Genomic DNA, 12,963 nt, shown 5'->3' on the forward strand with positions numbered 1-12,963 from the left:
TAACGTCACTAGTGATTACATCTTGTGAAGCTTCCATCAACACTCTTATACATATTTCCTAATTAGGGCGTGTAGCGTCTGTACGAGTGTGTAGCGTCTGTACGAGTGTGTAGCGTCTGTACGAGTGTGTAGCGTCTGTACGAGTGTGTAGCGTCTGTACGAGTGTGTAGCGTCTGTACGAGTGTGTAGCGTCTGTACGGGCGTGTAGCGTCTGTACGGGCGTGTAGCGTTGACCGAATATGATTTTTCAACGCCGATACCGATTATTGGAGGACCAAACAAAGCCGGTACCGATTATTGGAGGACCAAACAAAGCCGGTACCGATTATTGGAGGACCAAACAAAGCCGGTACCGATTATTGGAGGACCAAACAAAGCCGGTACCGATTATTGGAGGACCAAACAAAGCCGGTACCGATTATTGGAGGACCAAACAAAGCCGGTACCGATTATTGGAGGACCAAACAAAGCCGGTACCGATTATTGGAGGACCAAACAAAGACGGTACCGATTATTGGAGGACCAAACAAAGACGGTACCGATTATTGGAGGACCAAACAAAGACGGTACCGATTATTGGAGGACCAAACAAAGCCGGTACCGATTATTGGAGGACCAAACAAAGCCGGTACCGATTATTGGAGGACCAAACAAAGCCGGTACCGATTATTGGAGGACCAAACAAAGCCGGTACCGATTATTGGAGGACCAAACAAAGCCGGTACCGATTATTGGAGGCCAAACAAAGCCGGTACCGATTATTGGAGGACCAAACAAAGCCGGTACCAATTAATCTGACCTTTTTTACATTTTTACAATAAAGAAAATAATAAAAAATAATTATTTGTAATAATGACAATTACAACAATACTCAATTATATTTTAACTTAGAATAATACATCAATAAAAATCTATTTAGCCTCAAATAAATAATGAAACATGTTCAATTTGGTTTAAATAATGCAAAAACAAAGTGTTGGAGAAGAAAGTAAAAGTGCAATATGTGCCATGTAAAAAAGCTAACGTTTCAGTTCCTTGCTCAGAACAGGAGAACATATGAAAGTTGGTAGTTCCTTTTAACATGAGACTTCAATATTCCAAGGTAAGAGGTTTAGGTTGTAGTTCATATAGTATTTATAGGACTATTTCTCTCTATACCATTTGTATTTCATATACCTTTGACTATTGGATGTTCTTATAGGTACTTTAGTATTGCCAGTGTAACAGTATAGCTTATGTCCCTCTCCTCGCCCCTACCTGGGCTTGAACCAGGAACACATCGACAACAGCCACCCTCGAAGCATCGTTACCCATGCAGAGCAAGGGGAACAATTACTCCAAGTCTCTGAGCGAGTGAGGTTTGAAACGCTATTAGTGTGCACCCCGCTAAATAGCTAGCCATTTCACATCGATTACACCAGCCTAATCTCGGGAGTTGATAGGCTTGAAGCGGACCAACAGTCTATTTTCACAAATGCGCACCGCATTCGCGTAACAGGCAGTCTCCTCGTGGAGTGCAATGAGAGGCAGGTGGTTAGAGCGTTGGACTAGTTAACCGTAAGGTTGCAAGATCGAATCCCCGAGCTGACAAGGTAAAAATCTGTCGTTCTGCCCCTGAACAAGGCAGTTAACCCACTGTTCCTAGGCCGTCATTGTAAATAAGAATGTGTTCTTAACTGACTTGTCTAGTTAAATAAAGGTGTAAAATAAAAATTGAAAATAATCCGCCAACTCTGTGTCCAAAAATACCTATTTCCGATTGTTAGGAAAACTTGAAATCGATTAATCGGTCGACCTCTAGTGTCTATGTACGAGTGTGTAGTGTTTATCCCTTCAGCTAATGTGCTGAAGCAGTGTCTCATTACTGCTCTGTCCCTGAGGACTCTGTGGCCTGCTAGAGTGGAGCTGAACGACACACTGTCACTGTAATTAATGTTGGGGGAGAGGGCCTCAGAGCGGAGCTGGGGAGAGGGCCTCAGAGCGGAGCTGGAAGTGAGCTGGGGAGAGGGCCTCAGAGCGGAGCTGGAAGTGAGCTGGGGAGAGGGCCTCGGAGCGGAGCTGGAAGTGAGCTGGGGAGAGGGCCTCGGAGCGGAGCTGGAAGCAAGCTGGGGAGAGGGCAGAGTTGAATTAAGGGCCTCAGCTTGGAGATCAAGGGTGCTGTTGTGAGAGTTTGGTTGTTCCCAATGAAGCCAGAGAGTTGTGTGAGAAGTTCCATAGGAAGTACTGATGGGCGAGGAACCATCGTGGAGCTGCACGAGGGGGACTAGGGCATTCCTAAACTGTTAGCTACTGTATAGCGTGTAGGTGGGCTGGTCTCTGCAGGGCTGTTAGAAGGGCTGGAGAAGGGGGTGTGTGAAATGTGTGGAGCGTAGTCAAATAGGATCTCTTCATGATCCCTAACCTTGTGCGTGGGCAACGGTACACTCTCTGGGAACCATTCCTGTCACACTGAAACATGACTGGCTTGTACCACGTCCCTCTAATGTAGGGCAAATGTTTCTCTTCACCATCAATCATTCATCCTATCCTACACTAAAGCCCCTCTATACGGATGTGTTCCTAATGGCTCCCTATTCCCTTTATAGGTAGTGCACTATAAAGGGTTTCCTATTCCCTTCCTAGGGCTCTGGTCAAAGGTGGTACACTATAAATGGTTCCCTATTCCCTTCATAGGACTCTGGTCAAAAGTAGGGCACTATAAAGGAAATAGGGTGTTGTTGGGTATTCCTTCTCTACAACATGTCTTTCTTTAGGAGACAGAAAAACACAGAATGAATAACATTTTCTCTCTTGTTGTTTTTTCTCCCTGCAGAGATTACGAAGATTATCGACCAAATACAGGACAGAGAAGATCTACCCCACCAACGTCGGGGAGCAGGAAGGGAATGTGAAGAAGAACCGCTATAAAGACATACTGCCCTGTATGTAATGCTGTGTGTGCTGTGTGTGTAGTGTACTGTGCTGTGTAGTGTACTGTGCTGTGTGTGTACTGTGCTGTGTGTGTAGTGTACTGTGCTGTGTGTGTAGTGTGCTGTGTGTGTCCTCTCTAATGGTTCTTACAGTCAGGGGGATAGATGGATATTACTGGACAGGATCACATTAATGCTACAGGCCAGAGGAGCTCTGAGTGGACTGGACAAATAAACTCAGACCACAGCCTCTCACAACACACACATCCTCTTGGCCCTTCTTCCCCACAACATAGCATCCAAGCCCCCCCCCCCCCCCCCTCTTCTCTACCTGAACAACATGGAGGACACTAACCTCTTCTCTACCTGAACAACATGGAGGACACTAACCTCTTCTCTACCTGAACAACATGGAGGACACTAACCTCTTCTCTACCTGAACAACATGGAGGACACTAACCTCTTCTCTACCTGAACAACATGGAGGACACTAACCTCTTCTCTACCTGAACAACATGGAGGACACTAACCTCTTCTCTACCTGAACAACATGGAGGACACTAACCTCTTCTCTACCTGAACAACATGGAGGACACTAACCTCTTCTCTACCTGAACAACATGGAGGACACTAACCTCTTCTCTACCTGAACATGGCATCACGAGGACATCTTACAGGACACTAACCTCTGTCATCTGAAGCCCCTCTGCCTCTTAATTCAGAACATCATGACTACAATCGATGGACGGATGGATGGAGGCTACGGATGGATGGATGGAGGCTACGGATGGATGGAGTCTACGGATGGGGGCTACGGATGGATGGATGGATGGGGGCTACGGATGGATGGAGACTGGAGGCTACGGAGGGACGGATAGATGAATGAGACTACAGATGGATGGATGGATGAGACTACAGATGGATGGATGGATTAGACTACAGATGGATGGATGGAGGCTACAGATGGATGGATGGAGGCTACGGATGGATGGAGGCTACGGATGGATGGAGTCTACGGATGGGGGCTACGGGTGGATGGATGGGGGCTACGGATGGATGGATGGGGGCTACGGATGGATGGATGGGGGCTTCGGATGGATGGATGGATGGGGGCTACGGATGGATGGAGACTGGAGGCTACGGAGGGACGGATAGATGAATGAGACTACAGATGGATGGACGAGACTACGGATGGATGGATGGATGGAGGCTACGGATGGATGGATGAGACTACAGATGGATGGATGGATGGATGGAGGCTACAGATGGATCAGTCAAATATAGTGTTTATATAATCTTGTTGTTCAGTGCTGAAAACATTTGCCATGATTTATTTGTTCTATTTACCAGCCACATCCTTTGTCTTTATTCCCTCTAATCTGTTGCTCTCTTTTTCTCCTGCTCCTTTCCTCTCCTTTCCTCTCCCTTACTCTCCCTCCCTCTCCTTTCCTCTCTCCCTCCCCCTCCCCCTTCCCCTCTCCCTCCCCCTTCCCCTCTCCTTTCCTCTCTCCCTCCCCCTTCCCCTCTCCCTTCCCCTCTCCCTTCCTCTCTCTCTCTATTCAATTTAAGGGGCTTTATTGGCATGGGAAACTCTCTCTCTCGTGCTCTTTTCCTCTCCTATCACTCTCTTCCTCTGTCTCTCTCTAACTTGTATCCTCATCTCTCCCACAGTTGACCACACGAGGGTAAAGCTGACTTTAAAAACAACCAATCAGGATGCAGATTACATCAATGCCAGCTTCATCAAGGTACAGTTGACTTCCTTCACACCTCAGACCTGTGACTGCATGATGTGACCTCACCCCTCTGCCCCCCAATGGCTTACACAGCTTGTTGCCTCGTGTGTGTGTGTGTGTGTGTGTGTGTGTGTGGGGGGGGGGGGGGGGGGAGCGGATGTGCAGAGATGAGCTTTCAGGTCCACAAACATATCACCAGTACGTCTTCAGTTTCACCCTGAATGTCTGTCCAGTCAGAGGTCAACACTTTAAATAGAGCAGAAGGAACGCTGAGGGATGGAGAATTGTAACACCTGGTCCACAAAATGTTGTTTTGTTTAGTAACTAGAGGCGACAGGGCCTTCCAGGTGATGGTCATGTGGAGTGTAGCATAGCAACCTGCACACTGTGTGGAAGCTAATGACACTCAGCTGTGTCACACAAGGTGATTAATTACATCCTTAAAAACTCAGAGACCTTTTCAGGCTGCCCTGAATAAAGATGTCTGAGTGTTTTCCTCCTCCCTCTTCCACTTCCTCCTCTCTCCTCTCCTCCACTTCCTCCTCTTCCTCCTCTCGCCTCCTCCCTCCTCCACTTCCTCTCTTCCCTCTCCCTCTCCTCCCTCCTCCCCTCCCTCTCTTCCACTTCCTCTCTCCTCCTCTCCCTCTCCTCCACTTCCTCCTCTCTCCTCCACTTCCTCTTCCTCCTCCTCTTCCTCCTCTTACTCCCCCTCCACTTCCTCTAAACTAACTGTGTGTTAGTTCATCCAGCCCTCTAATATTAGTTGTGTTACCAGGGAATGGATGGTCCAGAGGCCTACATCGCTACCCAGGGTCCTCTAACCAACACTGTCATCGACTTCTGGAGAATGAACTGGGAGTACAGTGTAGCCGTGAGTCTCTCACTCACTCACTCACTCACTCACTCACTCACTCACTCACTCACTCACTCACACACACACTGAGACACACACACACACACACTGAGACACACACACACACTGAGGCACACACACACACACACTGTTTTTGCCACTTCTCTCTGAGACTTGAATTCCTATGAAGCGCTGTTTGTTAATGTGTTTATAACATGCTGTGTGTCAGGTTTATTACCATGTGATGGAACAGAACACACACGTTGGAATATCCATTTTTCTAGCAGGATGTGAATTAAAAACCTTTCCGTTTCCTATGTTCCAGGTCATCGTAATGGCATGTCGAGAATTCGAGATGGGAAGGGTAAGAGTTTGGTCCTGAAGACGTCAGTATGGTATTATACTGTAGTGATATGAAAGGAACCACTTTCACTGTTGATTTGACAGGAAGAGCCCTTCAGTGTCTGGAGTAAGATATTTATGTTGATAACACTGAAGTGTTTTCATCTCTCCCTCTTTCATATGTTTGATAGAGAGTTTCGTATGTTATTTTGTGGTGAATGTGGTTTCGGCGTTGAACCGGACCGAAAGTCTCTGAAAAGGTAACGTGTCCTTTTTCCTCTTTTCTGTTAGAAAAAGTGTGAGCGGTACTTTCCCCAGTTTGGTGATGAGCCCGTGTCTTTTGGCCCGTTCAGAATCTCCTGTGTAAGTTCACACACTTCACACACACACACACACACACACACACACACACACACACACACACACACACACACACACACACACATTCTCACACACACACACACACATTCACACACACACACACACACATTCACACACACACACACACACACATTCACACACACACACACACACACACACACACACACACACACACACACACACACACACACACATATTCTCACACACACACACATATTCTCACACACACATATTCTCACACACACATATTCTCACACACACACACACACACATTCACACACACCCCTCCATTGTATTTACTGAGCTACAGGGAGCTCATCCTCCAGCTATGCAGTGCCTCATCTTAAAGGAGAGAGTTATTTTAAAGTGTCCTCTTTAGTCCCAGCGTTCTACAGTGATGTACTTGTCCCCCAGAGACTGGGGTTAATGTGCTGTCCTGTATGTAAGGGCTGAGTGGGAACTACTGTGTTATTACATATGGAGTCTATAATAGAGCCAGTCACTGTGGAGCGTCATGCTCTGGGGTTAATGTGCTGTCCAGTATGTAAGGGCTGAGTGGGAACTACTGTGTTATTACATATGGAGTCTATAATAGAGCCAGTCACTGTGGCTGTAGTATTCAGTATGTAAGGGCTGGGTGGGAACTACTGTGTTATTACATATGGAGTCTCTAATAGAGCCAGTCACTGTGGAGCGTCATGCTCTGGGGTTAATGTGCTGTCCTGTATGTAAGGGCTGAGTGGGAACTACTGTGTTATTACATATGGAGTCTATAATAGAGCCAGTCACTGTGGAGCGTCATGCTCTGGGGTTAATGTGCTGTCCAGTATGTAAGGGCTGAGTGGGAACTACTGTGTTATTACATATGGAGTCTATAATAGAGCCAGTCACTGTGGAGCGTCATGCTCTGGGGTTAATGTGCTGTCCAGTATGTAAGGGCTGAGTGGGAACTACTGTGTTATTACATATGGAGTCTATAATAGAGCCAGTCACTGTGGCTGTAGTATTCAGTATTCATGTTAATGGAATGAGTACATTTGATACACACACACAGAGCCCAGTCACCAGTCCTCAGTGTAACAGGCAAACAGAGGGCCAGACAGGACTGTATAAAGAGGGAGACCTTTGACTAACTGAAGAGACTCCGAGTGTTCTGTGTGTCCCAAGCCAATACACACAGTCAGACGTAGCTGCTGTAGAAAGACTCATTGTAACAAGTAGACGAGGACTTGTTGTGTTAGACAACAAGACACCATATCAACTGATCTCAGCCACTATGGTGAGCTGTCATTGGAAATAACAATTTGTTCTTAACTGACTTCCCTATTTAAATAACGGCTATATATATACATATTTAAATAACGGCTATATATATACATATTTAAATAACGGCTATATATATACATATTTAAATAACGGCTATATATATATAGCCGTTATTTAAATATGTATATATATAGCCGTTATTTATCCATAGCCTACGTAAGATGTCCTCCTGTATGTAATGTATATAGATAGATAGATATCCGTTATTTAAATAGGGACGTCAGTTAAGAACATATTGTTAACCATTAACCATAACACATGTTTTCTGAAGCATTGCTTTTTGAAACCTATATATGAAACCTATATGTGTTGTACACCTGTTACAGTTGGGCTTAATCCTCTGTTTCTGCTGGCAGGAATCAGAACAGCCCAGAACGGACTATTTCATCAGGACCCTGACAGTGGAGCATGACAATGTGAGTTCTCTTTTCTTCCTCACTAACATAGAGAAACACAATGGCCTTTCAGTTTCATCATTCACATGACATCAATCTGCTCTTTCTGGAAACTCATTTCCTCTCTCTCTCCTCTTCCTCTCTCTCTCTCTCCTACTCCTCTTCCTCTCTCTCTCCTCTTCCTCTCTCTCTCTCCTCTTCCTCTCTCTCTCTCTCTCTCTCTCCTCTTCCTCTCTCTCTCTCCTCTTCCTCTCTCCCTCTCTCTCCTACTCCTCTTTCTCTCTCTCTCTCTCTCTCTCTCTCTCTCTCTCTCTCTCTCTCTCTCTCTCTCTCTCTCTCTCTCTCTCTCCCCCCCCTTCTCTTCCTCTCTCTCTCTCTCTCCCCCCCCCCCCCCCTCCCTACAGGAGACACGTAGGATAACCCAGTTCCATTACATCAACTGGCCAGACCATGACGTCCCCTCGTCCTTTGACTCCATCTTGGATATGATTGGTCTGATGAGAGAGTACCAGGAGCATGATGATGTACCCATCTGTATACACTGCAGGTACACACACACACTCTGTGAAGCCGTCCATTTAAAGCTAGAAGCAATGGAGAGAGTAGTGCAGAAACAATATCACAGGAAACACACACACCATCACAGGAGACACACACACACACCATCACAGGAGACACACACACACCATCACAGGAGAGAGACACACACACACACACCATCACAGGAGACACACACACACCATCACAGGAGAGAGACACACACACACACACCATCACAGGAGAGAGACACACACACACACACACCATCACAGGAGAGAGACACACACACACACACCATCACAGGAGAGAGACACACACACACACACCATCACAGGAGAGACACACACACACACACACCATCACAGGAGAGACACACACACACACACCATCACAGGAGAGACACACACACACACACCATCACAGGAGAGACACACACACACACACACCATCACAGGAGAGACACACACACACCATCACAGGAGAGACACACACACACACACACCATCACAGGAGAGACACACACACACACACCATCACAGGAGAGACACACACACACACACCACACACACACACCATCACAGGAGAGACACACACACACACACCACACACACACCATCACAGGAGAGACACACACACACACACACACCACACACACACCATCACAGGAGACACACACACACACACCACACACACACCATCACAGGAGACACACACACACACCATCACAGGAGAGACACACACACACACACACCATCACAGGAGAGACACACACACACACACACCATCACAGGAGAGACACACACACACACACCATCACAGAAGAGACACACACACACACACCATCACAGGAGAGACACACACACACACACCATCACAGGAGAGACACACACACACACACACACCATCACAGGAGAGACACACACACACACACACACACCATCACAGGAGAGACACACACACACACACACACACACCATCACAGGAGAGACACACACACACACACACCATCACAGGAGAGACACACACACACACACACACCATCACAGGAGAGACACACACACACACACACACACACACCATCACAGGAGAGACACACACACACACACCACACACACACCATCACAGGAGACACACCATCACAGGAGACACACACACACACACACACACCATCACAGGAGACACACACACCATCACAGGAGACACACACACACACACCATCACAGGAGACACACACAGCTGAGGAGGTCTGTGGGGGTCGCTCTCCAAACGACCAGCTCAGCTCTTTCTATTCCCCTTGGATTTCTGGTCCTCAATTAATTAACATTAAGAAGTCCCTTCAGGGCCGTCGTCATTATTATAATCATCAGGCTGATTGGAGCCACATGTATGTTCCCCTACAGTCCCTGGGGATTCTCTGCTCACTACCGTGGGAGAATGTAGGGGGAGACGGGATGTTGTGGCCAGGGGGAGGGGCTTAAGGATGTTAAGTGTGTCAACATAAACTCAGCAAGAAAATAAACATCTCACTGTCAACTGCCTTTATTTTCACCAAACTTAACATGTGTAAATATTTGTATGAACATAAGATTCAACAACTGAGACAGACTGAACAAGTTCCACAGACATGTGACAAACAGAAATTGAATAATGTGTCCCTGAACAAAGGGGGGGTCAAAATCAAAAGTAACAGTCAGTATCTGGTGTGGCCACCAGCTGCGTTAAGTACTGCAGTGCATCTCCTCCTCATGGACTGCACCAGATTAGCCAGTTCTTGCTGTGAGATGTTACCCCACTCTTCCACCAAAGCACCTGCAAGTTCCCGGACAACTCTGAGGGGAATGGCCCTATCCCTCACCCTCTGATCCAACAGGTCCCAGACGTGCTCAATGGGATTGAGATCCGGGCTCTTCGCTGGCCATGGCAGAACACTTACATTCCTGTCTTGCATGAAATCACGCACAGAACGAGCAGTATGGCTGGTGCCATTGTCATGCTGGAGGGTCAGGTCAGGATGAGCCTGCAGGAAGGGTACATCAGGGAGGAGGAAGTCTTCCCTGTAACGCACAGCGTTGAGATTGCCTGCAATGACAACAAGCTCAGTCCGATGATGCTGTGACACACTGCCCCAGACCATGACGGACCCTCCACCTCCAAATCAATCAGCCTCCAGAGTACAGGCCTCTGTGTAACGCTCATTCCTTCAACAATAAACGCGAATCTGACCATCACCCCTGGTGAGACAAAACCGCGACTTGTCAGTGAAGAGCACTTTTTGCCAGTCCTGTCTGGTCCAGCGACGGTGGGTTTGTGCCCATAGGCGACGTTGTTGCCGGTGATGTCTGGTGAGGACCTGCCTTACAACAGACCTACAAGCCCTCAGTTCAGCCTCTCTCAGCCTATTGGGGACAGTCTGAGCGCTGATGGAGGGTTGTGCGTTCTGAGTGAAACTCTGGCAGTTGTTGTTGCCATCCTGTACCTGTCCCCAGGTGTGATGTTCGGACGTACCGATCCTGTGCAGGTGTTGTTACACGTGGTCTGCCACTGCGAGGACGATCAGCTGTCCATCCTGTCTCCCTGTAGCGCGGTCTTAGGCGTCTCACAGTATGGACATGGCCATGTTTTGCCCTGGCCATATCTGCAGTCTTCATGCCTCCTTGTAGCATGCCTAAGGCACGTTCACGCAGATGAGTAGGGACTCTGGGCATCTTTCTTTAGGTTTTTTTTCCAGAGTCTGTAGAAAGGCCTCTTTAGTGTCCTAATTTTTCATAACTGTGACCTTAATGGCCTACTGTCTGTAAGCTGTTAGTGTCTTAACGACCGTTCCACAGGTGCATGTTCATTAATTGTAAGGGAGACAGTGTTTAAACCCTTTAAAATTAAGATCTGTGAAGTTAATTCATAAAAATCCAAATATCTTTGAAAGACAGGGTCCTGGAAAAAGGGATGTTTATTTTTTTGCTGAGTTTATACAGTGAAGGGAAAAAGTATTTGATCCCCTGCTGATTTTGTACGTTTGCCCACTGACAAAGAAATTATCAGTCTATAATTTTAATGGTAGGTTTATTTGAACAGTGAAAGACAGAATAACCACAAAAAAATCCAGAAAAAAGCATTTCAAAAATGTTAAAAATTGATTTGCATTTTAATGAAGGAAATAAGTATTTGACCCCTCTGCAAAACATGACTTAGTACTTGGTGGCAAAACCCTTGTTGGCAATCAGAGGTCAGACGTTTCTTGTAGTTGGCCACCAGGTTTGTACACATCTCAGGAGGGATTTTGTCCCACTCCTCTTTGCAGATCTTCTCCAAGTCATTAAGGTTTCGAGGCTGACGTTTGGCAACTCGAACCTTCAGCTCCCTCCACAGATTTTCTATGGGATTAAGGTCTGGAGAGCTAGGCCACTCCAGGACCTTAATGTGCTTCTTCTTGAGCCACTCCTTTGTTGCCTTGGCTGTGTGTTTTGGGTCATTGTCATGCTGGAATACCCATCCCAGACCCATTTTCAATGCCCTGGCTGAGGAAAGGAGGTTCTCACCCAAGATTTGACGGTACATGGCCCCGTCCATCGTCCCTTTGATGCAGTGAAGTTGTCCTGTCCCCTTAGCAGAAAAACACCCCCAAAACATAATGTTTCCACCTCCATGTTAGACGGTGGGGATGGTGTTCTTGGGGTCATAGGCAGCATTCCTCCTCCTCCAAACACGGCGAGTTGAGTTAATGCCAAAGAGCTCCATTTTGGTCTCATCTGACCACAACACTTTCACCCAGTTGTCCTCTGAATCATTCAGATGTTCATTGGCAAACTTCAGACGGGCATGTATATGTGCTTTCTTGAGCAGGGGGACCTTGCGGGCGCTGCAGGATTTCAGTCCTTCACGGCATAGTGTGTTACCAATTGTTTTCTTGGTGACTATGGTCCCAGCTGCCTTGAGATCATTGACAAGATCCTCCCGTGTTGTTCTGGGCTGATTCCTCACTGTTCTCATGATCATTGCAACTCCACGAGGTGAGATCTTGCATGGCGCCCCAGGCCGAGGGAGATTGACTGTTATTTTGTGTTTCTTCCATTTGCGAACAATTGCACCACCTGTTGTCACCTTCTCACCAAGCTGCTTGGCGATGGTCTTGTAGCCCATTCCAGCCTTGTGTAGGTCTACAATCTTGTCCCTGACATCCTTGGAGAGCTCTTTGGTCTTGGCTATGGTGGAGAGTTTGGAATATGATTGATTGATTGCTTCTGTGGACAGGTGTCTTTTATACAGGTAACAAGCTGAGATTAGGAGCACTCCCTTTAAGAGTGTACATAAAATACAAATTGATTGAAAACATTTTTGACATGCGTTTTTCTGGATTTTTGTTGTTTATATTCTGTCTCTCACTGTTCAAATAAACCTACCATTTAAAATTATAGACGGATCATTTCTTTGTCAGTGGGAAAACGTACAAAATCAGCAGGGGATCAAATACTTTCCCCCCCTCA

General features: G+C 46.8%; 1 protein-coding gene across 5 annotated transcripts in view; it reads left to right on the forward strand.

Moving 5' to 3' along the window:
• The window catches only part of LOC149978183 (tyrosine-protein phosphatase non-receptor type 12-like), a 103,336-nt gene that overhangs the window by 53,068 nt on the left and 37,305 nt on the right, over positions 1–12,963 (forward strand). For all 5 annotated transcript variants that reach the window (XM_090201176.1, XM_090201172.1, XM_090201174.1 and 2 more), the window contains exons 2-8: positions 2,813–2,921; positions 4,581–4,657; positions 5,421–5,516; positions 5,824–5,862; positions 6,132–6,203; positions 7,904–7,963; positions 8,347–8,489. In XM_090201176.1, the coding sequence (XP_090057302.1) occupies positions 2,813–2,921; positions 4,581–4,657; positions 5,421–5,516; positions 5,824–5,862; positions 6,132–6,203; positions 7,904–7,963; positions 8,347–8,489 (596 nt within the window). The remainder of the gene's footprint in view (positions 1–2,812; positions 2,922–4,580; positions 4,658–5,420; positions 5,517–5,823; positions 5,863–6,131; positions 6,204–7,903; positions 7,964–8,346; positions 8,490–12,963) is intronic.

The sequence above is a fragment of the Oncorhynchus mykiss genome, chromosome 15 (assembly GCF_057628025.1).
Source record: "Oncorhynchus mykiss isolate SJ-2025 chromosome 15, ASM5762802v1, whole genome shotgun sequence".
Classification (NCBI taxonomy): Eukaryota; Metazoa; Chordata; class Actinopteri; order Salmoniformes; family Salmonidae; genus Oncorhynchus; species Oncorhynchus mykiss.